The 22,788-nt window shown below is 41.0% G+C and overlaps 1 protein-coding gene across 1 annotated transcript in view; it reads right to left on the bottom strand.

Annotated features, from left to right (window-relative positions):
• LOC126473435 (uncharacterized) overlaps positions 1 to 22,788 on the bottom strand; it is an 860,366-nt gene that overhangs the window by 114,227 nt on the left and 723,351 nt on the right. Inside the window, exon 9 of the mRNA XM_050100479.1 lies at positions 9,118 to 9,143. Coding sequence (XP_049956436.1) covers positions 9,118 to 9,143 — 26 coding nt within the window. The remainder of the gene's footprint in view (positions 1 to 9,117; positions 9,144 to 22,788) is intronic.

Here is a 22,788-nt window from a genome sequence, read left to right as displayed (position 1 = left end):
TCCCATAAACTTGTTGTAGAGAAGAATAATTAATGGAGAGTCAACTTCAAGCCTTTCCTTGGCCTTGTTATCCCATCGGTTCACCTAATTTAGTGTTTTCGCTGGAGGAGGTACATATGCAACACTCATCGCTCTCTCCACCGACCCACGAGCGACAATGCTCTTCTTCTTTCCATAAAATTTTGCACAGGATTCATTAGCTGAAGAAAGAACAGTTTACTTGATAGTGTCTAAGTTGACAAATTTGTAACGTGTAAAAAATAAGCTCACAAATTCGAAGGATAACTTCTACCATAATCCTTTTTTTAGAGAGATTTACATCGAAGTTACCCCCATCGCGTAATATTTGTATAAGTTCGATAACTTACGTTATTCAAGATCAGTAATATCAAATATCAACGGTTGAAATAGACGCGTCCATGCTGCACAGAGTTCCCAAGAGCTGTTCAAGTAGATGAAGAACATCTCACAGCGCAGCGCAGCGGCCCATATTTCAGTCTCAAATGTTAAGAATCTGCCTGTCACGGTGACTGCGAGAAAATGTTCTCTCTCTCCGCACATACAGAAACGTATTTTAGGCGTCACAGATTTGTGGAGAGGGCTACATCTATATGGTAAAACCCAGCTAGCATATTGGTTGCAATGTAATTCAAAAGGGATGTGAAAGAAGCGAACAAGTCAGCCGTGTATTATTTCAATTCGTCACATCCTTTGAGAGGGCTCGCATCGGAGCCAGAACCAGGGCGACATTATAGCGCCGGCAGGTCTCGGTGAGGCGCTGGGGCGCTGCCTCACTATACGACACGTGTAACGCGTGGGCGTGACAAAAGACCCACGTGTCCAATTTTCACGAGTGCTGCGGTTCCAATATTGCCTAGCCTCACCTCCCACGTCATCAGCGATTTCACCAGAGGCGCACATCACGCGCGGAGAGGCTTTGATGTAGACACGCTCAAACTCGCGCCGACACAGTGCGTAAAGTCAGAGAGAGAAATAGCTGTGAAGATTGAGGTTACAGGTGAATTTGACAGACAACTCAGCTTTAAAGGTGATGAAAGATTTACGACAGTTTATGCGATATCGCTTTCACTTCATCCTTTGCGTGTGCTTTTGTCCAGCATCAGGGCAGGGTCGGCATGGCTATTTACCGATGTGGCATGGTTAATTTTCAAAGGTGGCCCGATGTTCTCCCGTCATCAACCCTTCATCCCCCCCCCCCCCCCAATACGGAATACGTGTCCGCCAACTACCTGTGTTTAATGTTAGTCATGTGAAAGTGAGGGAAAGTTTTCTAAATCGTGGAACTGAAGCGCGAATTCTTCTTCTCCCTCTTCAATTGAGTCCTCTATCTTATTCCTGGTTTGATGTCGCCCGCAACGAATTACACCCCTGTGCCAGTCTTTTCGTCTTACAGTTGCTGTTTGAAGCTACGCCCCAAGTTATTTGCTGGATGTCTTCCCCTACAGGTTTTACCCTTTGCAGTTCCTTCAAATATCATGGAAGTTATTCTCTAATATCTTAACACATGTCCTATCGCCCCCGTCTCTTCTTCTTGCATGGGTTTGCCATATTTCTTTCCTCCCCGATTCTGCGCAGAACCGCCCCATTCCCTACCTAATTTCCCACATTCTTCTGTAGCACCACATCTCAAATGCTTCGATTCTCTTCTGTTACGGTTTTCCCACAATTCTACATTCTTAGAAATTCCTCCCTCAAAGTAAGGTCTATATTTCATATTTAACCACTAATCCCTTTTTTGCCAACGTTAGTCGGCTGATTATATCCTCCTTGCTCCGTCTGTCATGGGTTATTTCGCTGCCTAGGTAGCAGAATTTCTTAATTTCATCTAATTTCTAACCATCAATGCTGTAGTTAAGTTTCTCATTGTTCCTATTTATGCTACTTCTATTGACTTTCGTCTTCCTTCAATAAACTTTCAATCCATATTCTGTACTCGTTTAGCTGTTCATTCCGTTCAAAAGATCTCGTATTTCTTCTTCACTTTCCGTCAAGATAGTAATGTTATTATCAAATGGTCTCATTGATATTCTTTCAAGGTGAATTTTAATCCCACTCTTCAATCTTTCATTTATTTCCTTCATTGCTGCTCAGATGTATAGATTGGACCAATGCTGGCGAAAGATTACATTTCTGCCTTACACCCTTTTTATTCCAAGCGCTACGTTCTTGATCTTCCAGTTCTACTGTTCTCTCTTTGTTCTTGTATATTACCCGCCTTTCCCTAAGGGTTACTCCTATTTTTCTCAGAATGTCGAACATCCAGCAACATTTTACTTTGTTGAACGCTTTTTCGAGGTCGATATATCCTATGAACGTGTTTTCATTTTTTCAGTGTTGCTTCCATTATCAACCGCAACATCAGAATTGCTTCCCTGGCGCCTTTACTTTTTCTAAAGCCAAACTAATCGTCAGATAACTGATCCACTTTTCTTTTTCATTCCTCCGTATAGCATTCTTGTCAAAGCTTTCATGCATGACCTCTTAAGTTGACTGTAAAGTAATTCCCGCACTTATCGGCTCTTGCTATCTTCGGAACTGTGTGGCTGATGCTTTTCCGAAAGTCTGATGGTGTATCATGGGTCTCATAAATTCTACATACGAACGTGAATAGTCGTTTTATTGCCACTAACCCCAATGGTTTTAGGAATTCTCATGGAATGTTCTCTATCCCTTCCACCTTATTTGATCTCAAGTCGTCCAAAGCACTTTTACATTCTGATTCCAATAATGGATCCCCTATATGTAGCCTGTCGACTCCTGTTTTTTCTTCTTTTACATCAGACAAACCTCCCCCCCCTAGGGGCCTTCAATGTACTCTTTCCACATGTCTGCTCTGTCTTCTGCATTTCGCTGTGGAATTCCCATTGCATTCTTAATGTTACCTCTCTTGCTTGTTTTGACCTAGGTTGTTTTCGCCTAGTGAGATGACGGAAACCCTCTAAAAATCACATCCAAGATGGTCGCCATCCCGAACCCCGTCGTTAATCCGTGGGGCGGATTCACTCCACGGTTGGCGCACCTCCCCGTCATGGAAACCGCGCTTCAGAAGCATTGCTATCAGTTTAACTAACAAAATATATTTGGTGTGGACAATAGAATTCATGGAGAATATATTTTCTCGTAGTGTCTTATTTTGGTACAGTATTACTATTTTATTTTCAACTGCGTTTCGCTTTTAATACTAGAGGATTTGTCTTTTATATTTTTTGTTTCTTTTTGTCTGACTTCTCAGTTTACGGTGGTGCAGTCACGGATTAAGACGCGCATTTTCACTTCACTTGAGAAAGTTTGGCACTTACTTGTTTTTACAGAATTTGTTTGGCGTGTACAATAGGCTGTACAACATTGCTCTGGTATTCTGGCAATTATATCCGATTGATAACACAAGCAATGCGATTATTTTTTTCTGGAAGAAGACAATAGACGCCAAGTAAACGAATAGTTCTTCCAGAAAAAAGTCACCATATTTCTCGTTTATTCCAGGAACCACTGTAGCCATTGACATGAAACTTATACAGGACATTAAACTGTATGTTTTGAGTCTAATGAACTACAATAATTGCACTTCAGCCACTGCTTTCGGAAATACATTTTTTTAATCACACTGTTAAAAGTTTCTGTACATTATCCTAAATAATTTTAATTATGCATAACATTATGTTCTTCTTTTAGTTCAGTAGACTCAGGATATGTATGGTATTACTCCCTGAAAATTTTAATACTCTACTCGAAGTGATTCCTGAGATTTAGGGAAAAATGTAACAGAAAATGTAAAGTTTCAGGAACGGCTTCTAAAGTTTCAAAAGACTGCAACAGGCTGTTCCAGCTCGTCGGCTCCGTTGTGAGCCGCGGAGCGCTCCCTGCTCTAGGGAGCCGTGTAGCTCGCTGTGACCATTCCAGTGGTCCGGCACGTGGCACGGCTGGCTGAGGCAGGCGGCAAGGTGAGCGTTTTGATGTGCCAGCCGCGTCTTACAAGATCAACAACCTCATACACTCAGCTGCTAAGACGTGGTGACATGCTACACCAGGAAATACCCATGTCCAGGAAATAAATAAGAAACAACTGTTTTACAAGAAATTGCATACTAAATTTATTGGGCCTCTGTAGCTTGACATTATCTTTTCATTACAAGATCGGAAATATCAGGCGTCAAAGTGTTCGCAGCGTTAATGAGGAGAATGGCCTTCAGTGTTGCATCCTGAAGAAACGATCGTTCCTTACTTTTTACTCTTTTCATTGCCCAGAAAAGCTGCTCACAACGATACGTAAATCCAAACAAGCACATGATCTGAGCGGCATTGTTGTGAAGCTTGGGAAACGTTTTCTCCTGTAATGAACGATACCATCGTGACAAGTCCAACGTGTTGTAGTACCTCTCTTTCAACAAAGTTGAATTTTGCGAATCAATAATCTGCAACTGAAGCGACGATGAAAAGTCATCGGGGGAATCTGAAAAAGGAGTGCTGGACACCTCAAGTTCCATTTCCAAACTAGCGAGGTCTCGGAAACGTCTTTCAAACGACGTGATGAGCTGCTTTAACTTTGCTTGGCAATCGCCGAAAGTAGTAGCTTCGGGTAGTTTAAAGAAGCAAGACGACTGAAGAACGTTAAATGTCCATTATTCATCTGCCTCTCAAGTAAACGTAACTTTTCCATGAAGGCTTTTATCTGGTCGTGCATGTCAACTATTAGCTGCCCTTTGCCCTTCAATGACAGATTTAAATTATTCAAATGCATAGTTATGTCAGCTAGGAACGCCAGGTCTGTTATCCATTTTATATCTTTCAGACAATGCATTTCTTCCCTTTTCATTTCGAGAAAAAGGGATATTTCCTCACGAATGGCAGAGAAAACATCAAGAACTTTTCCCCGACTCAGCCAACGAACTGTACTGTGGTAAGGTATATCCCGACACTCCGCTTCCATATCTTTCAGGAATCCTTTGAATTGGCGATGATTCATACCGTGACGCCGCACAAAATTCACTCACTTCACGACATTTTTCATTACGCCACCTAGCTCTACTGTTTCAGCACACAGTGCCTCTTGGTGAATAAAACATTCAAGAGTCAAAATGTCTTTTCCGAATTCGTCCCTGAGTTTATTTTTCAAACGAGAAGCAAAACCTTGGTGACGCCCGATCATTTGTGGTGCACGGTCTGTCGCTACAGAATGGAGCTTATCTCACGGCAAATTCATATTGTCCACTGATTCACAAACAGCTTCAAAAATGTCACGTCCTGTTGCGATGTAATCGAGTGGTAACACCCCCAAGAGTTCTTCACTACCTGCAGCTCCATGTCGACACCACGCACAAAGACTGCAAGCTGAGCACAGTCCGATATGTCGGTGCTTTCGTCATGCGCTAGCGAAACTGCCACAAAGCTCTCCGTCTTTTTGCTGAGCTGTGTCACTAAATCCGCTGCCATATCCAGGATTCGACGAGACATTGTTTGCTTCGACAGGCAAACCCCTTCAATTGCCTGCACCTCACTTGGAAACAAACATTCTGCAACTGCTACCATGCACGATTTTACGAGTGACCCCACCGAAAACGGCTTGCCACTCGTCGCAATGATGTGAGCGACCCTGTAGCTTGCTCGAATTTCAGATTCAGTAGTGTTTTCTCCGCTCTCATTCACCTGAAAATTATAAACGCATTATAGAAAACGAACTATGTTGCATGTTTTGATACCCTCCGTATCACGAAACCGTTCTTAAACTTACGTCTCCTGATATGTCGTTCTTAAGCCTGGCTACCAGTTCTCTGCGTGCAAGGCCTTCTACCTGATCGTAGTGCGCTGGGTGAAGACGTGTATAATGTCGTTGTATATTGTACCTCTTCGCAGAATTAAATACTTTATGACATGCAAGGCCCTGCGGACGACCATCTCTCTCAATGAATAGAAAGGTATCCTGCTATAGAGGTACAGGGCTCCCGCAGCTAGTCATAGCTGTCATTGGATTATTGCGTCAGTTGCGGCTGCATGCGGCCAGGGGGCAGTGAGTTCGCTTTCCCCCTCCACGCGGGCTCCGAGCTGCCGCAGTGAGCGCTCCGGAGCGCTCCGGTTCCTGGAGCTCGGTTGGAACAGCCTGCGGGTATTTGTAGTCACTTAGAAGAACCCTGCGCCATACTGTATATCATCCTCTTGATCTTTTCCCGAGGTTTTTCTTCTTTTCTTATTTCTAGACTCCTTAGCCGCCAACTGTGCTGCATACTCTGCTTTATCAATGCGAATCTTGTCCATCTGTTCAAGTTCTCTGATGCATTTCGCACCAGGATTAAGTCCAATTTGCTGTAGCGCTTTCACCCTACCAATGTTGCCATCATGAAAAGCAATAACAGTATCACTGACCCCAACTTTAGTGTCCTCATTCCAACAAAAGCATTTTTTGCTAAGCGAGTCCATATGACATTATTGAAAGACTCATTTGGATTTTGAGTCTGACCATGCAGACATTTCTTCAGTAATTCAGGATTTGCCATGTCTCTGTAAATAGGTTTTATGATATCCGTGACTGCTGCTGGGATGGAGTGTTTATGGTTGTATGAACTGTTTGAGTACTGGGCATTGCGGTAGTTGCACCAAGAATCAGGCAGAGGAGGGCAAAGGTGGTGTACTCGTTTTTCATCAGTTGACAGTCTGTGGACGAAGGTAGCCCCTACTGCCTGCTTCATTTTCAACTAATCCTCAGTATTATTTCTAGTGGCCATCCCATAATACTACTGTAGTTCATCAGTCATTTAGTCCGTCAGCCTGCCTCTCATGGTTTTACCATCAGAAAGTTTCTTTCTTAAAAGACATCATAGTCGCCGTTGACTGTATGAAATATTTATTATTACGATTGCAATTTCGGCCTTAGGGCCATTTTCAAGTAACACTGCAAAAGTTACATGTCGTCGGCAAAATGCAGCCTTTTGAATGCGAGAATCCCACCAGATCCTATGAGCACTGATCGGATCTGGTGGGAGTCTCGCATTCAAAAGGCTGCATTTTGCCGACGACATGTAACTTTTGCAGTGTTACTTGAAAATGGCCCTAAGGCCGAAATTGCAGTCATAATAATAAATATTTCATACAGTCAAGGGCGACGATGATGTGTTTTAAGAAATATTATATGACTGTGAATCCCAATCATGAGAAGTCAATAGGAAGTTTCTTGTCTGTCAAACTTTGAGTTGCCCATTCTCTTCTGGACATGACCATTACAACACAGAAATCCCGAGTCTTCTACATAAAAGAATTACCAACTTTGCCGAGAACACTGTTACAGGTACCACATATCTTCCTGTGCTTTTAACTTTGTTTTCCGACGGCTGGAGACTGACTTGGACGACTTCATTTAGCAACAGGATGGGGCGCTGCCACACTGGCATCTGGAAGTTTGGGAATTTTTAAATCAAAGGCTTACTGAATCGTGGATTGGTCACACTGGACCAAATCATTCAGACTTAAGACCTGACTGTGTGTGTTTATTTCTTTGTGGGAGTTTCTAAAAGACTCTGTTGATGTGTCTCCATTACCAATGAATGATCTGAGACATCTCATAACAGCAGCTGTGGAAGCTGTAACTCAAGATATGCTCCCTGCAGTATGAGAACAATTTGAGTACCGCAGTGACACATGCTGTGTTTCTCAAGGGAGACATATTGATCACTTATGAAAAGGTATCAGAAAAACAAAATACATTGTTTATCTTTATTAGTTTCAGAAATATAGAAATGCCAAATCGAATGATACTTTTTGATATATATAATAAACCAAAAGTACAAGAGGCCTAGCAGATGTTTTGCGTTAAAGCTCCCTCGTAGTGTGTTGAAATTTAGTTGACACTGCACACTTATGGGCTTCCTTTAACTTACAAATTTAAGATGAAAATATGAAAATTAAGTTAATTTTTCCATTAAAAAATTTTTTTCTATCTTTTCTGTCATATTACCAGATACTGCTGATGTAATTTTAAACCATATTTTCTCCACTCCAGCTATCCGTATTACGTAAATGTTTATTACTAAAATGTAAAAAAATTGCATTTTTATGAGTTTTTCTGAATCATTTACTCGAAAAACCTCACCCGAAAACTTATAAGAATTACACAAAATATTATTAGGTTAATATGTTAATAGTCAGTGCAAACACAGTGGACAATATTTTTCTGTGTAAAGTGTTAAAAATTTTTCAACATTCTGCGTATTTCGCATCACTGAATTTCAACTGTAAAATATGCATGTTGGCAAAACTTTTTCCAGTGCTCTTCTGTTTGTAACATAATGAGTGAAAACTTGCACATAAACCAGCCTGCATCGAGTTTTGTATTTCGTTTGAACTTTTTGTTAGATACAATGTCAGTGAGGAAAAACAATAGTGAAAAAGTGAGATGTGTGGACTATGAAAAAAGACACAAGAAAGTGGTGCTAAAGAAAAGTGAAAAACACTTCCCAGTTGTTGGAAATTTGTCAGAGGTATTGCAGAAATATTTCAGTCTTCAAGTACACACATCCATTGTCCAGTAACTACTGCACTCACTACAAGAAGAAATTTAATGACAACCGACCTGAACGATCACCATCACATGAAAGTGAAACTTAAGAAGACAGTGCAGATGTGTTGAATGCACGTAAAAATTTTAAAATTTTCGAACGGTGCAGGCTATATCTAAAAAAAAGAAAATGAAATACTTCCCATGTGAGTTTATAAGTGATATACGTACATCACTTTATTTGGAAAATCGCAAATTTTATAATCAGATAAAAATCCGAAAATTTGTAAAAAAAATTTCCGTTCAAACTCCCCTTAACTGCAGCTGGAGAAACATGCGATGTGTCATAAATTTTTTCCTTTCTCAAAGCGTTCACGTATAAAATTCTGCAATACAATGGAACTGGTGTCTCCCTCTTCTCAGTAACGTAAGTGGCAGCAATAGACAACTGCATTGGTTGTATTTTAAAACATTATATTCCGCGATATACTTCCAACTTGAATGAGACAACTGAAATAAAATTTTATGATCCATTGTTGTAAATTCTATAGGTACTAACGAAGCTTATCTACGTAAGTACACTATTAATCAAAAAAAGTGAATTTTCTTCTTACCTCCACTTTTGACCTGGCGTTTGGATCTGAAAGAGAAGAAAACAGAGCAATGAGTTTTATTTCTAGAATAGTGTTTCAAGTTCCTTGTCTGGTAACCTTGCAATAAATATTCAGCAGCCACTACACTGTATTCAAGGAGGCGCAAAGAAGAAATGCGGGCCAATCTATTACTTCGACTTTTCATCTTATTAACTAAACTACAGTGTATTTCTGCGAGGTATGTTGATCTCCACAAACTTAACTCAAATGCGCTAAGAAGCTACTAACTGAGGTTTCTCAGCGTTCGGTATGGTAACTTTCATCCCTCATTAGATAACGGTCTGGTAACGTTGAACAATATGTCGAGCTTCCAATTTTTTTAACATTTTAAGACCATTATTCGAAAGACAGTAAACTGTCAGCCGCATTTGATCTATATCCTTTTTTCAATGTCTTTTACCAATAATTAAATTGTCGCTCCTGCGATGAAGTAAGGATTTTACCACCTCTACTGCCTCCTCTGAGACAACTTCTTAGTCACATTAAGTTATTCCGATTTCTACTATACATATAAGTGAATTATGAAGAAGTTGTCATTAATATCCATATCATGACACTGAAGAGGAAAATGGTTTATATTTCAAGATATCCCACGATCTCATTTCAGACTTTTGGTAACATTTTCAGAGAACAGCGATCTTGTAAGTTAAATGAAATTATTAAAAGGTAGTCCAGATTGCATTGGTTATTTTATTTAAAATGACCGGTTTCTGCCTAATCTTAAGCCATCTTCAGAATAACACTGTGAAGGATAGAAATCGTACGTAAGTCAGTGACTTAAAATAAAGTAATTTATGCTTATTAAAATCGAAGAGTCTTTACCCATCAGCTGAAGTGAATAACATTCAGAACAATCAGTAGACCTCAATTGCTGAAACTGCTGCTGTTTGATAGGCAGCATTGCGTTATAAAGGTCTGGCGAAGGCGCTTTTGGTGTGTATGTCATCGACGTCAGCCAATGGGGAACGATTTACATAAAGTACACATAATTTGAAGTCACAGCTTACCTAAAACTGAATAATTATAAGAAAGTAGCGCCTATAGGACAGAACACGTAGTTAAAAATAGTGAGCAACAATCTGATTTCTATCCTTCACAGTGTTATTCTGAAGATGGTCTAAGACTAAGCCAAAACCAGTCATTTTAAGTAAAGTAACCATTGCGATGTAGACTGTTTTTCACAAATTTTATACTATTCTCATCTACTGACTTTCCATTTTCTGCATCGATCAGCTTCGTTTGTGAGCTAAGGATTGTAATTATCTTTGCTCTTCGTAAGGGAAATTTTCGTATTTATAACGATCAACTAATTTTCCTTTTCCCAGGATAAATCAATCTTGCAACAGAGACAGCTCGGTTCTGAAACTTCCTAACTGACTGAAACTGTATGCCGGACTGGGACTCAAACCCAGAACCCTGCGAGGGTAATGCTCTTACCGACTGAGCTATGCAAGCATAGCTGACGATCCTTCCCCAGACCTTAGACTCTGCCTGCCCCTCTGTCCTACCAGAGGTTGAAAATACCGCTGCAGTTGTGAAGTTCTTTTATTATCACACGACCGGTTTCGGGATCTTACAAGCCCATCTTCACGTGTCGTACTAAAAATAGCAAGTGGCGGGAGATAATTTTTACACGCAGCAATAAGCATTAAAACAAGGATTTTCATTAAAAAATTTTAAAAACATTTCAAAACCGCCGGTCGGGCTAGGTGCTGTGAAACCTATGTCAACGTGAAAGCGACACAAGATAGTGCTACAGACGACTGCCTGTGTAGAGAGATATATAAATAATAGCAGGACACTTTGTGCTGTGATCCCCGAGAGCCGTTGTGGACGTGTACAATGCGCGGTTTACAACCTACGAGCGCACAACAGGGAAGAGCGGAAATTAATAATTCCTATCCCAAAGAAAACAGGTGTTGACAGATGTGAAAATTAACGAACTATCAGTTTAATAAGTCACGACTGCAAAATAAATGGTTCAAATACCTCTGAGCACTATGGGACTTAACATCTGAGGTCATCAGTCCCCTAGAAGTACTTAAACCTAACTAGCCTAAGGACATCACACACATCCATGCCCGAGGCAGGAGTCGAACCTGCGACCGCAGCGGTCGCGGGGTTGCAGACTGGAGCGCCTAGAACCGCTCGGCCACCAATGGCCGGCGGCTGCAAAATACTAACGCGAATTCTTTACAGACGAATAGAAAAACTAGTGGAAGCCGACCTCGGGGAAGATCAGTTAAATCGGGTGAAGCTGAGGGAATTAGGAAATGAGACACTTAAAGTAGTAAAGGAGATTTGCTATTTGGGGAGCAAAATAACTGATGATGGTCGAAGTAGAGAGGATATAAAATGTAGACTAGCAATGGCAAGGAAAGCGTTTCTGAAGAAGAGAAATTTGTTAACATCGAGTACAGATTCAAGTGTCAGGAAGTCGTTTCTGAAAGTATTTGTATGGAGTGTAGCCATGTATGGAAGTGAAACATGGACGATAAATAGTTTGGACAAGAAGAGAATAGAAGCTTTAGAAATGTGGTGCTACAGAAGAATGCTGAAGATTGGATGGGTAGATCACATAACTAAAGAGGAGGTATTGAATAGGATTGGGGAGAAGTTGGTGACACAACTTGAGTAGAAGAAGGGATCGTTTGGTAGGACATGTTCTGAGGCATCAAGGGATCACCAATTTAATATTGTAGGGCAGCGTGGAGGGTACAAATCGTAGAGGGAGACCAAGAGATGAATACACTAAACATATTCAGAAGGATGTAGGTTGCAGTAGGTACTGGGAGATGAAGAAGCTTGCACAGGATAGAGTAGCATGGAGAGCTGCATCAAACCAGTCTCAGGACTGAAGACCACAACAACAACAACATCGCAGCTTCCACTCAGTTTTACTACAATTCTGTACTGTCCTGTTCAACATGCTTCTTTACTACGCTTAATGTACTTTTAACTCATTTCGTGTCTTTTTATGTAATTTTTACGTTTTTTCTTCATTTTATCTGTAAAATACTAATTTAAATTGTGAAAGGCCGGACTAGTGGCCTCGCGTTCTTCTCCATGTCAACAGATGGCAGCACTTTTGCCACTCTGGTTTACCAGCTTGCGTCCTCCTTCGCATCCGCCACTCCCCCATCTGCGCTCGTAGGTAGGACGCTGCGCCTTGTACACATCCACCGCGACGCTCAGGGTTCACAGCACAAAGTGTACGTGTCCTGCTATTATTTGTGTATTTCTCTACCCAGGCAGTCGTCCGTAACACTCTCTGTTGCCTCTTTCGCGTTGACATAGGTTTCACAGCTCCTAGCCCGATCGGCGGATTTTTCAGTTTTTAAAAATTATTATGAAATTTTTGTTTCTTATATGTATTGCTGCGTGTAAAAATTATCTCCCGTCTTGCTGTTTTCAGTAAGACACCTGAAGATGGGCTTATAAGAGACCGAAACCGGGCACGTAATAATAAAAGAACTTTACAACTGTAGCGGTATTTTCAACCTCTGGTACGATGGTCAGTTGTGGATGTTCCTCCTACAGTATCGCCCTCTGTCCTCGTTTACAAACTTAACAGAACGTCGTTTGCATGTCATGCTGGACTAACAGCCTATCGGGGTGAAATGGTTTGGCCACAGGCCACTTTTTGAAAGTAGTGATGGTACAGCAGATCGTGCCAGGGAGCTTGTGAGTCATACCTAAACAGCTCAGAGCGCTGAAACGAAATACTCTTCATTTTAAGCTTCAGACGAAGAAATCTGTTATTTTTGTTCCCATCTATGCAAAATTTCACGTAATCAGATACCTTACTTAACGCATTTATTACTTCATTCCTTTAACTGGATCTGTGGACGAATTTACAATTGAAAGGTGCCTGTCAGCCAGGACTTTCATACCCACACAGTGTCTTTATGTGTCGCTATGCCTACATTTCCTATAATCTACGAGATCCTGCTATAACTAATTTCGATATATCGATGCCAGCCCTTTAGCAAATTCTTTGAATGCTCATTGCCACGAACTTTAGTCTCTGGCGATTCGGTTTTCCTCTCAGCCAGTAGTATTCGTTCGGGGGTGCGGAACATGCCGTGTTGCTTGTTTGAAAGGAGTTTGCTATTACTGTGGTCTTTTCTTGTCTCCATCTCGTGTAGTATTAAGGAAAAGGCAGTTTGTGCTGTGTTTGTGATGTTGAGAAAGAAGCCATGCTGGTCTGGCCTAAGCCCATGAAACTAAGCAGGCACTGCAGTGCACAAGGACCGGGTGAGAACAACACGATTTTCCTTCACGTGATGAAGGTTATCTCCGCTTGGCGAGATTATTTTGGGGATGCTTATTTGCAGTACTCCGCGCTTAGGTAGCCGATAGCGAGTTTCTGCACAGTGCAATAGGAATTCAAATATTGCAGTTCTTAAATGCTTCGAAGCTGGTTAGTGCATTGCTGGTTGCTTTAATCAGTTCCTTGCTATCAGAAAATCATCGAAGTTAGCTTTTCGTGGAGTGTAAGTTTTTTTAAGAAATCAAAATTACATACTTCAGGTGATGCTCCCTTTGTAAAGTTGAATGTAGGCTGGAATATCATTACAATGTTGGGAAGTTTTTCTGTTCTCTTTAAAGTCAACACAGTTTTTGTTTTACTTAACATACGTTGTAAGAATTTGCCAGAACTATATCACTCTTCTACTTTGAATGTGCTACTCTGCTAAGCTGCCAGCTGGTCGTGCAACTAAGGTTGAATACACAAGTTGTAGCTACTTATCCGGATCTCCACTCAAAAACAGATATAGATAATAATAAATAGAATCTCTTTGGATGCTAATCAGTTTTCATTTGCTGATAAAACAAAAATGGTAGGTCGTTGTACAGTTAGCTTCTGTTGCAGTGATACCTTGTGTTGTGTGGGCTGACTCACCCAACTAAACGAATTAGTAATTAGTGTTGCAAGTGCTCATACTGATAACAAACTCTTTTTGACATTTATGTGCACACACAAAAGGGGAGGCATACCCATGGCACAGCTGAATGCTATGAACGGAGAGGTAACACATGTAGCGTTCACGAACCTATTCATTAAAGTACTACTTACGCTTATTAGTCATGCAGAACCTCATTTCTTCACGTTGCTCTGAATCTATAAAGACTCTGTTGAATGACAGTACTCTACACATTTTCGAGTCAGATCGCTTTACTAAGTCTGCATGTCTTCAAAGTAGCAGAGTTTATTTGTAACTACTTACCTACAGCAATAAGGAATAGCTTAGGAGGCAGTACAGTTGAAGCGGAATGGCCATCTCTAAAAAGAGCAATTACAGAAGTTGGAAAGAAGAAGTAGGTAAAAAGAAGGTAACTGCGAAGAAAACATGGGCAAAAAAAGAAATAAGTTGATCGATGAAAGGAAGGAGAACAAAAATGTTCCAGGGATCTCAGAACTACAGAAAGACAAGACGCTAAGCAATGAAATAAATAGGAAGCGCAGGGAAACTAAGACGAAATGACTCCATGAAAAATGTGAAGGAATCAAAAAAATTACTGTCGGAAGGAAAGTCTCAGCATACAGGTCAAAACAACCTTCGCTGACACTAAAAGCAAGTGTGGTAACATTAACGGGAACTCCACTGTTAAATGCGGAGGAGAGAACGGATAGGTGCAAAGAATACATTGAAAGTCTCTATGAGAAGGAACATTTGTCTGATGCGATAAGAGATTCGATTTAGATGAGATAGGGAATACAGTATTAGAATCCGAATTTCAAAGAGCTTTGGAGGACTTAGGGTCAAATAAGACAGAAAGGATAGATAACATTCCAATAGAATTTCTAAAATTATTGACTGAAGTGGCAACAAAACCACTATTCACGTTCCTGTACAGAGTGTGTGCGTCTGACAACATACCATATGACATTCATACAAGTATCACCACACAATTCCGAAGACTGAAAGAGCTGAGAAGCACGAGAATCGTCGCACAATCAGCTTAACAGCTCATGCATCGAAGAATAATATACAGAAGAACTGAAAAGAAAACTGTGACTGTGTTAAATGACCATCAATTTTTCTTTAATAAAGGTAAATGCACCAGAGGCAACTCTGGCGTTGTGGTTTATAATGGAAGCAAGACTAAAGAAAAATCAAGACACGTTCATAGGATTTGTCGACCTGGAAAAAGTGTTCGACGATGTAAATGGATGCAATATGTTTGAAATTCTGAGAAAAATGCAGGTAAGCTATAGGGAGGGATGGGTAATATACAAAATGTACAAGAGCCAAGAGGCAATGATAAAAGTGGACGAGCAAGAACGAAGTGCTGGGATTAAAAACGATGTAAAGCAGGGACGTAGTCTTTTGCCCGCATTATTCAATCTGAACATAGAAGAAGCAATGGTGGAAATAAAAGAAAGGTTCAGAAGTGGAATTAAAATTCAGGATGAGAGGATATCAATCATACGATTCGCTGGTGAAATTGCTATCCTGAGTGAAAACGAAGAAGAATTACATGATCAGCTGAATGGCATGAACAGTCTAACGAGTAAAGACATGGATTGATAGTAAATAGAAGAAAGACAAAAGTAATGAGGAGTAGCAGAAATGAAAACAGCGAGAAACTTAGGATTTATGGTCACGAAGTAGACGAGGACTTCTGCTACTTAGGCAGTGAAATAACCAATGGCGGACGGAGCGAGGAGGACATACAAAGCAGTCTACTACTGGCAAAAAGGGCATTCTTGGCCAAGAGAGCCGGCCGGGGTAGTTTATGAGAAAATGAAGTCAGAATATTTAGTAATGCAACTGGTGAGGACAGTGTTGGTGGCCGACATTCGATGTTTATTCTAAGAAAGTTTTCTCAATTGTTTAAAGCAGTTTTTGGTGTTTTAGAATATCACTCCCTGCGGCACATTATTTCCTGAGGTAACTTCTTGCTCGCCTGTATTCAATTAATAGTCTACAGGCTTAGATCTGATTAAAGATTGCATTTTCGATAAGAATTAGTGGTGTAAAACTGTCTTATTTATTATTGGACACCCCCTTTAAATGTCTGTGTTACGACTGGCCAAATTTTAAGAGGGTTCTTCGACACCATTTTTAAGATTCTGGCTTCTTGGTTTCTTAATTATTAATAAAATACAAGGCTAATCAGGAGGTCGCTCCTCCTGGTAGTGATATTGTGTTTGAGTGCTTTAGCGAAATAAAGAAATGTTAAATTATGACCAAACTGTTACGCACACCTCTCGGGGATTCCCGTACTATCACTCCTAAACTCGTTAAACTTTCTTTGGAATAAATACAACTAAAGATAGCCATTGTTCCAGGTGTGTAATAATGAATCCAAGTATAATGGACGCGTGCGAGAAAACGCTTAATGTCCTTCGGGTCTCGTTTAAACAGCCGAAACTGGCGAACAGTTAAGGCAAACAATGACTACAGTCGGTTGCACAAGTATTGTCATTTCAGGCATTTAGTACAACTGTATTACCCGCTAGTAGAAAACTAAGGGTCATCATTATTTGTACATTGCCTGTATTTGTTTTAGCATTCAAAGATCAATAGATCTTCCTCGAGATACTATTTTCGAAAACGTTGAGTTTCTTTTATATCCACCTACCCCGCTGTCAATGTTTTGTTAGCCCCACTATGTTCAAACACCGGGTGGCAGTTAGAAAATAACGCCCCCCAGAATTAGCAGGCCGCAGCAACTGGCTCTGCCTTTTGAGAAGGAAATTTATAAGGTATTAGAAACCGGACTGATTCCTTACTCATTCTCGTCAGTTAATGGCAATCAACTTCAGTCCTACATACAGAGTGGCTTCATTAGGAGAACGAGAAAAGTGGACAGGCCATTTAACACTAATGAAACAGATCAGTGTTGATCAATTAGATGTATTCTGTCGGAATTCATAAACAGAACCGAACATAACCAAGAGCAGCCTCCACTGACGTGTTAACACCAAGTATGGATAACGGAGACGTTGGCAAGAAAATCAAACAATCGATACACTAATCAACATACTCGTATAAAGTTACAAAATGGCTTCGAAGGTACCAGTATTATTAACGTGCTGGGAAGTTCAAAATGTATGTGAGAATCGTGACATGTTAGAAAGGCAGTTGCCCCAGTGAGATAATGATGGAAGTGGCAAAAGCGGGCTGTAGCAGCAACTTGTTACCACAGGGAGGAAGATATAGCTTTCCGGCAGGTGCACCACGTAGTCGCAAATGCCGAGTGAGAAAAGGTGATGCCTATAGGAGACAGACATTACTAGCTTCTGCTCAAAGCGAAGAACAGGCAAACTTGAGACCGTTATATCCAAGGGCATAGCGCGTCGCATTGAATTCATCTTGATGCAACCAGGCCCAAAGAGAAGCTGCCAAATGGGTCTGGGCTAGTGGTGCTCTCGAGATTTATTTACTTGAAGTGATAACGCTCCAGTGATTGTAATACTACCAACTGCAGCAAGGGGCGGCTGCCAAGCTCTAGCTGCTGCAATTTAGAGAACAGGCAACGTCTTCTGTGTGATCTTCGTTGATCCATTATGGATCATTTAACCTACACCCGTCGTAGCTCAGCTTGTTCGGTCAGAGGGTTAACTGCCCTCCGTTAAAATCCAGTTATATGGCTCCTTCCGTGTATAGCGATTTTACGACTATGACGAGTGGGGCCTGAAGATGGCATCAATGTAATGCCGAAACTGGCAGCACATAGAAGTTCATAAAATAAAATAAATTTCTACAATACATACGGCTGTGGGTAAATTATTGCATCAAGAAGATCCGTCCTGGGAGGATTCCCAACGTGCCTGGGATACAGCTATCGAAACACGATCGCCTTTTCAGAAACAAGGTGGACAGTTTGAATTTTCACGTGAATTCAGTGATTACCGCGAACTTTAGCATACAATTAAATCCTCTAGAAATGGTCGCATGCGAAATCAGATTCTGGAAAGTTGTTCCTGGGTACCTCAGGAAACTATTACCGTCTTCCTCCTCTCTGAATTTATAACAAGGGATAAATTTGCACTTAATTTTTGTGGAGCTTCGAAATATAATTCGTAGCCCGATAGTAAGTTCACCACCGAGTTAAGGCAAATTCACACTGGCCGTCATATCACGCCACGTGACATCCTGCAAAAACACTCAACAAGGCATTTCAAATGACGGCCTCCACACTGGTCAAGTCACGTAACGCCTTGCCACGTCATCGGCAAGATGTCTCTGGAAGAAAGTTTTTTTAGAGCTGGTGTCATCATCCGTTGTTGATCACGTGGCCCCCAAGCACATTTCCTCCCGATACACAGCCATACGCTCATCCCCATAATTCGTTTCGTCGTGGTTTTCGTGGTTGAACTCTGTTGTTATTCTACCTTGCGAGGTGGCGCAGTGGCTAGCACACTGGACTCTTATTCGGAACGACGACGGTTCAATCCCGCTTCCGGCCGTCCTGATTTAGGTTTTCCGTGATTTCCCTAAATCGGTCCAGGCAAATTCCGAGATGATTTCTTTGAAAGGGTACGTCCATCCCTAATCGGATGAGGTCAATGCCCTCGCTGTTTGGTCTCCTCTTCCCACCCCCCTCCAAACAACCACATTCAGTTGTTATTCTAAGTGAAATGGCACAATTTCAGAGACTTGGTCTCATAAAGATATGATTTTATGTAGATAGACTGGATCGAGAAGGGAGGCGTGCCAGAGTAATTCGTGTAGCCGTGTGAACAACTGCGCCAAGGTGGCTTAACGGCTAACGCATCTGCCTAAAAAGCGGGAGACCCGGGTTAGATTCCCGGCCTTACAGATTTTTAGCAGCCGCTTCACTCTATATACACAAAATTATTCTAAATCTCTGTTGTTAGTCATTTTTATTATTTGTTACAAGTTGTTTCGTATCATAATTTTATAGTGAATGACTAAAGGAACAAATATACACCGACAAATATGCCGGACATCAATGACAGAGAAGAATACAGGAAAAGATTAGAATGTCACCAGTGGAGCCGCCAGGAGAAACGGAAACTGAAGATCTCAGAAGAAGAGCGGGAGAGAAGAAGAGAGAATGAAGAGGTTCTGGGAGAAGGAGAGGAAAATGCAGTCCACGAAGGGGCTACCCGTGGTCCTACAGAGGCCGTAACGCAAGAAGAAGAAGAATGACTAAAGATGAATTAAAGCAGTGAGACAGCAGTCAGCACTGTACGAGTTTCTAAATTACTTATCCACTGCTGCATTTATAAACAAGATAATTATAAATACCGGTGTCACTTTTAATATTTTACTATGAGAGTTCTTGCAATATGGCTGCAACTTTAAGTGGAAAAAGTGCTATATCTAGACTCAGCAAGTTTCCTTGAATTTTGTCAGGCAGCTGTAATGTTTCGTAAGGAAATGGACTGAAGTCTTCAGACAATACAACGACGGCAAAATGCTTTTTTTGTGAAACATACGTCAACCAATGTATTAGTGTCCTTTGTTAAAATACGTATTTGTGGAAGGCTTATTTAATGCTTTAATGCTCTCTGAATTGTATGCGAAACAGCTTTGGAAACATCAGTGGTCGATATTTATGTACTATCTAACCCCAGTACAAATAACGCACTTGAAGTATTATATGTAAAGTACAAGACCTAAAGAAAACCTATAAATCGTGAAGGGAAAGGTATTGCGGGAGATGCAGTTGCACAAAAATTGGCACTGAACTGACAACTAAACTTAAACAAACCTATTTTTTCAAGAGATGTGATGGTAGCTCGTACTATTATGTTCCTTTCAATAATCCTGGCTGCTGGCTGCAGTTTGACGTGAAAAAATGGAAGAACTGGTGCCACTACTTTCTAAAATATTTATAAAATGCAGTTTCCTCTTCCACGAGTTCCTTGTATAGTGTGAGTTTCCGCTTCTTGCCACGTAATGACGTTTTACGGACACATACTCTTTTTTTCCGTTGTTTTGCACTTCTGTCTTTACTCTCTAATATACAAGTAATCCTTGCAAGCCTTCAAACAATCTGGGTCCTGTAAATGTCATTTAAACTACACCAGTGGTATCTCTGCGTGTTCGCTCAGAGGGTGAACTGCCCTCTTTAACAAAAAAAAAGAACTGAGTGAAAGGATCAACGATGAACTTGAACAAGCGTCATGGGACGTCCTCCAAGACCATATCTAACGAAAAATAACAAATAAAATAAGACCAACGAGAAAGCAAGGATACCGTCTTTGATTACTAATCAAAAGAGTCATCGGTCCTGGTTTCAAAACCCGCCAACGCTTAAATTTTGAATAATAATCAGCATTGGCGGCCAAATACTTCACCCTCATTCAGCCAACGGCCTTGTCAAAGCAGGCGGAGGAGAGGACAGAGGTTCAGGGCACTCTCTTGTCATTAGGGGTGGGAAACTGCCCCTAAAGCCAACGACATAAGGATGCAGAAAGCAGTGGATGCCATTGCATTAAAGACACATAATGTCTATCCACGAGACATCTGGCCTGTAATTGGAAAACATCATGATCTCCTATTGGCAATAGATTCCAGAATAGTCCCCCATGAATAGGAAGGTAGGGTACAGAGTGTGATATAGTGAACAGTTTAGTGATAGGGTTGTTCTTATCAGAATCGACAGCAAACCAACACCGCAAAGGTAGGTCGGCCATACAATTCGACGTACTTAGCTGAAGATGAAGAGAGAGAGAAGGTATATGAGGATAATGAAAGAGTGATACAATACGTAATGGGAGATGATAATCTAACAGTCATGAGAGACTGGAATGCAGTTGTAGGGGAAGGAGTTGAAGAAAAAGTTACAGGAGAATATGGCCTTGGGACGAGAAATGAGAGAAACACTAATTGAGTTCTCTGATAAATTTCAGCTAGTAATAGCGAATACTCTATTCAAGAATCACAAGATGAGGAGATACACTTGGAAAAGGCCGGCTGATACCGGCAGATTTCAGTTAGATTACATCATGGTCAGATAGAGATTCCGAAACCAGGTACTGGACTGAAGGTGTACCAACGAACAGATATAGACTCAGATCACAATGTAGTAGTGATGAAGAGCAGGCTGAAGTTTAAGAGATAGGAAACGCAAAGAAGTGGCATACCGAAGTACAAAATAGTGACGAGATACGTTTGAAGTTCTCTAAGACTGTAGACACAGCAATAAGGAGTAGCTCCGCAGGCAGTATAGCTGAGGAGGAATGGACATCTCTAAAAAGAATAACCACACAAGTTCGAAAGAAAAACGTAGGTACAAAGAAGGTAGTTGCGAAGAAACCATGTGTAACAGAAGAAATAGTTCATTTGATTGATGAAAGAAGAAAGTGCAAAAATGTTCAGAGAAATTCGGGAATACAGATATACAAGTCACTGAGGAACGAAATAAACAGGAAGTGCAAGGAAACTAAGACGAAGTGATGGCATGAAAAATGTGAAGCAATTGAGAAAGGAATGATTCTCGGAAGGACTGATTCAACATATAGAAAGTCAAAATAACCTTTAGGGTAATCAGAACCAAGGGTAAGAATCGTAGAGTTAAGCGTGCAACGGGAATTCCACCATCAGATGGAAAGGAAAGAGCGGTTAGGTAGGAAGAGTATATTGAAAGCCTATATGAGGGGAAAGGTTTGTCTGATGTGCTAGAAGAATCCAGCGTTAGAATCGGATCCAGCATAAGAATCGGAATTTAAGAGTGCTTTGGAGACTTAAGATCAAATAAGGCAGAAGGGTAGACAACATGCCAACAGAATCTGTAAAATCAATGGAAGAAGTGGCAGGTTCAAATGGCTCTGAGCACTACGGGACTTAACATCTGAGGTCATCAGTCCCCTAGAACTTAGAACTACTTAAACCTAACTTACCTAAGGACATCACACACATCCATGCCCGAGGTAGGATTCGAACCTGCGACCGTAGCGGTCGCGCGGTTCCAGACTGAAGCGCCTAGAACCGCTCGGCCACCAGCGGCCGGCGAAGTGGCAGCAAAACGATAATTCACATTGGTGTGTAGAATGTATGAGTCTGGCGACACACCACTTAACTTTGGGAAAAATATCATCCACACAATGCCAAAGATTGCAAGAGCTGACAAGTGTGAGAATTATCACACAATCAGCTTCACAGCTAATGCATGGATGTTGCTGACAAGAATAATATACAGGAGAATTTAAAAGAAAATTGAGTATTAAATGACAGGCGGTTGGGCTTTATGAAAAGTAAATGCATCAGAGAGGCAATTCTGACGTTGCGGTTGATAATGGAAGGAAGACTAAAGAAAAATCAAGACACGTTCATAGGCTTTGTCGACCTAGAAAAAAATTTTCGACTATGTAAACTGGTGCAAGATGTTCGAAATTCTGAGAAAAATAGGGGTAAGTCACAGGGAGAGACAGGTAAATGCAATATGTACAGAGAGCCAAGAGAGAATAATAAGAGTGGACGAGCAAGAATGAAGAGTACGGATTAAAAAGGGTGTAAGACAAGTACGTGGTCTTTTGCCCCTATTGTTCAATCTGTACATCGAAGAAGCAATGATGAAAATAAAAAAAAAGTTTCAGGAGTGGAATTAAAATACAAGGTGAAAGGATATCAATGATAATATTCGACGATGAGATTGCTATCCTCAGTGAATGTGAAGAAGAATTACATGGTCTACTGAATGGAA

The sequence above is a fragment of the Schistocerca serialis genome, chromosome 4, assembly GCF_023864345.2.
Source record: "Schistocerca serialis cubense isolate TAMUIC-IGC-003099 chromosome 4, iqSchSeri2.2, whole genome shotgun sequence".
Classification (NCBI taxonomy): Eukaryota; Metazoa; Arthropoda; class Insecta; order Orthoptera; family Acrididae; genus Schistocerca; species Schistocerca serialis.
Note: the sequence above shows the minus strand (reverse complement) of the source record. Positions and strands in the feature narration are given on the sequence as shown.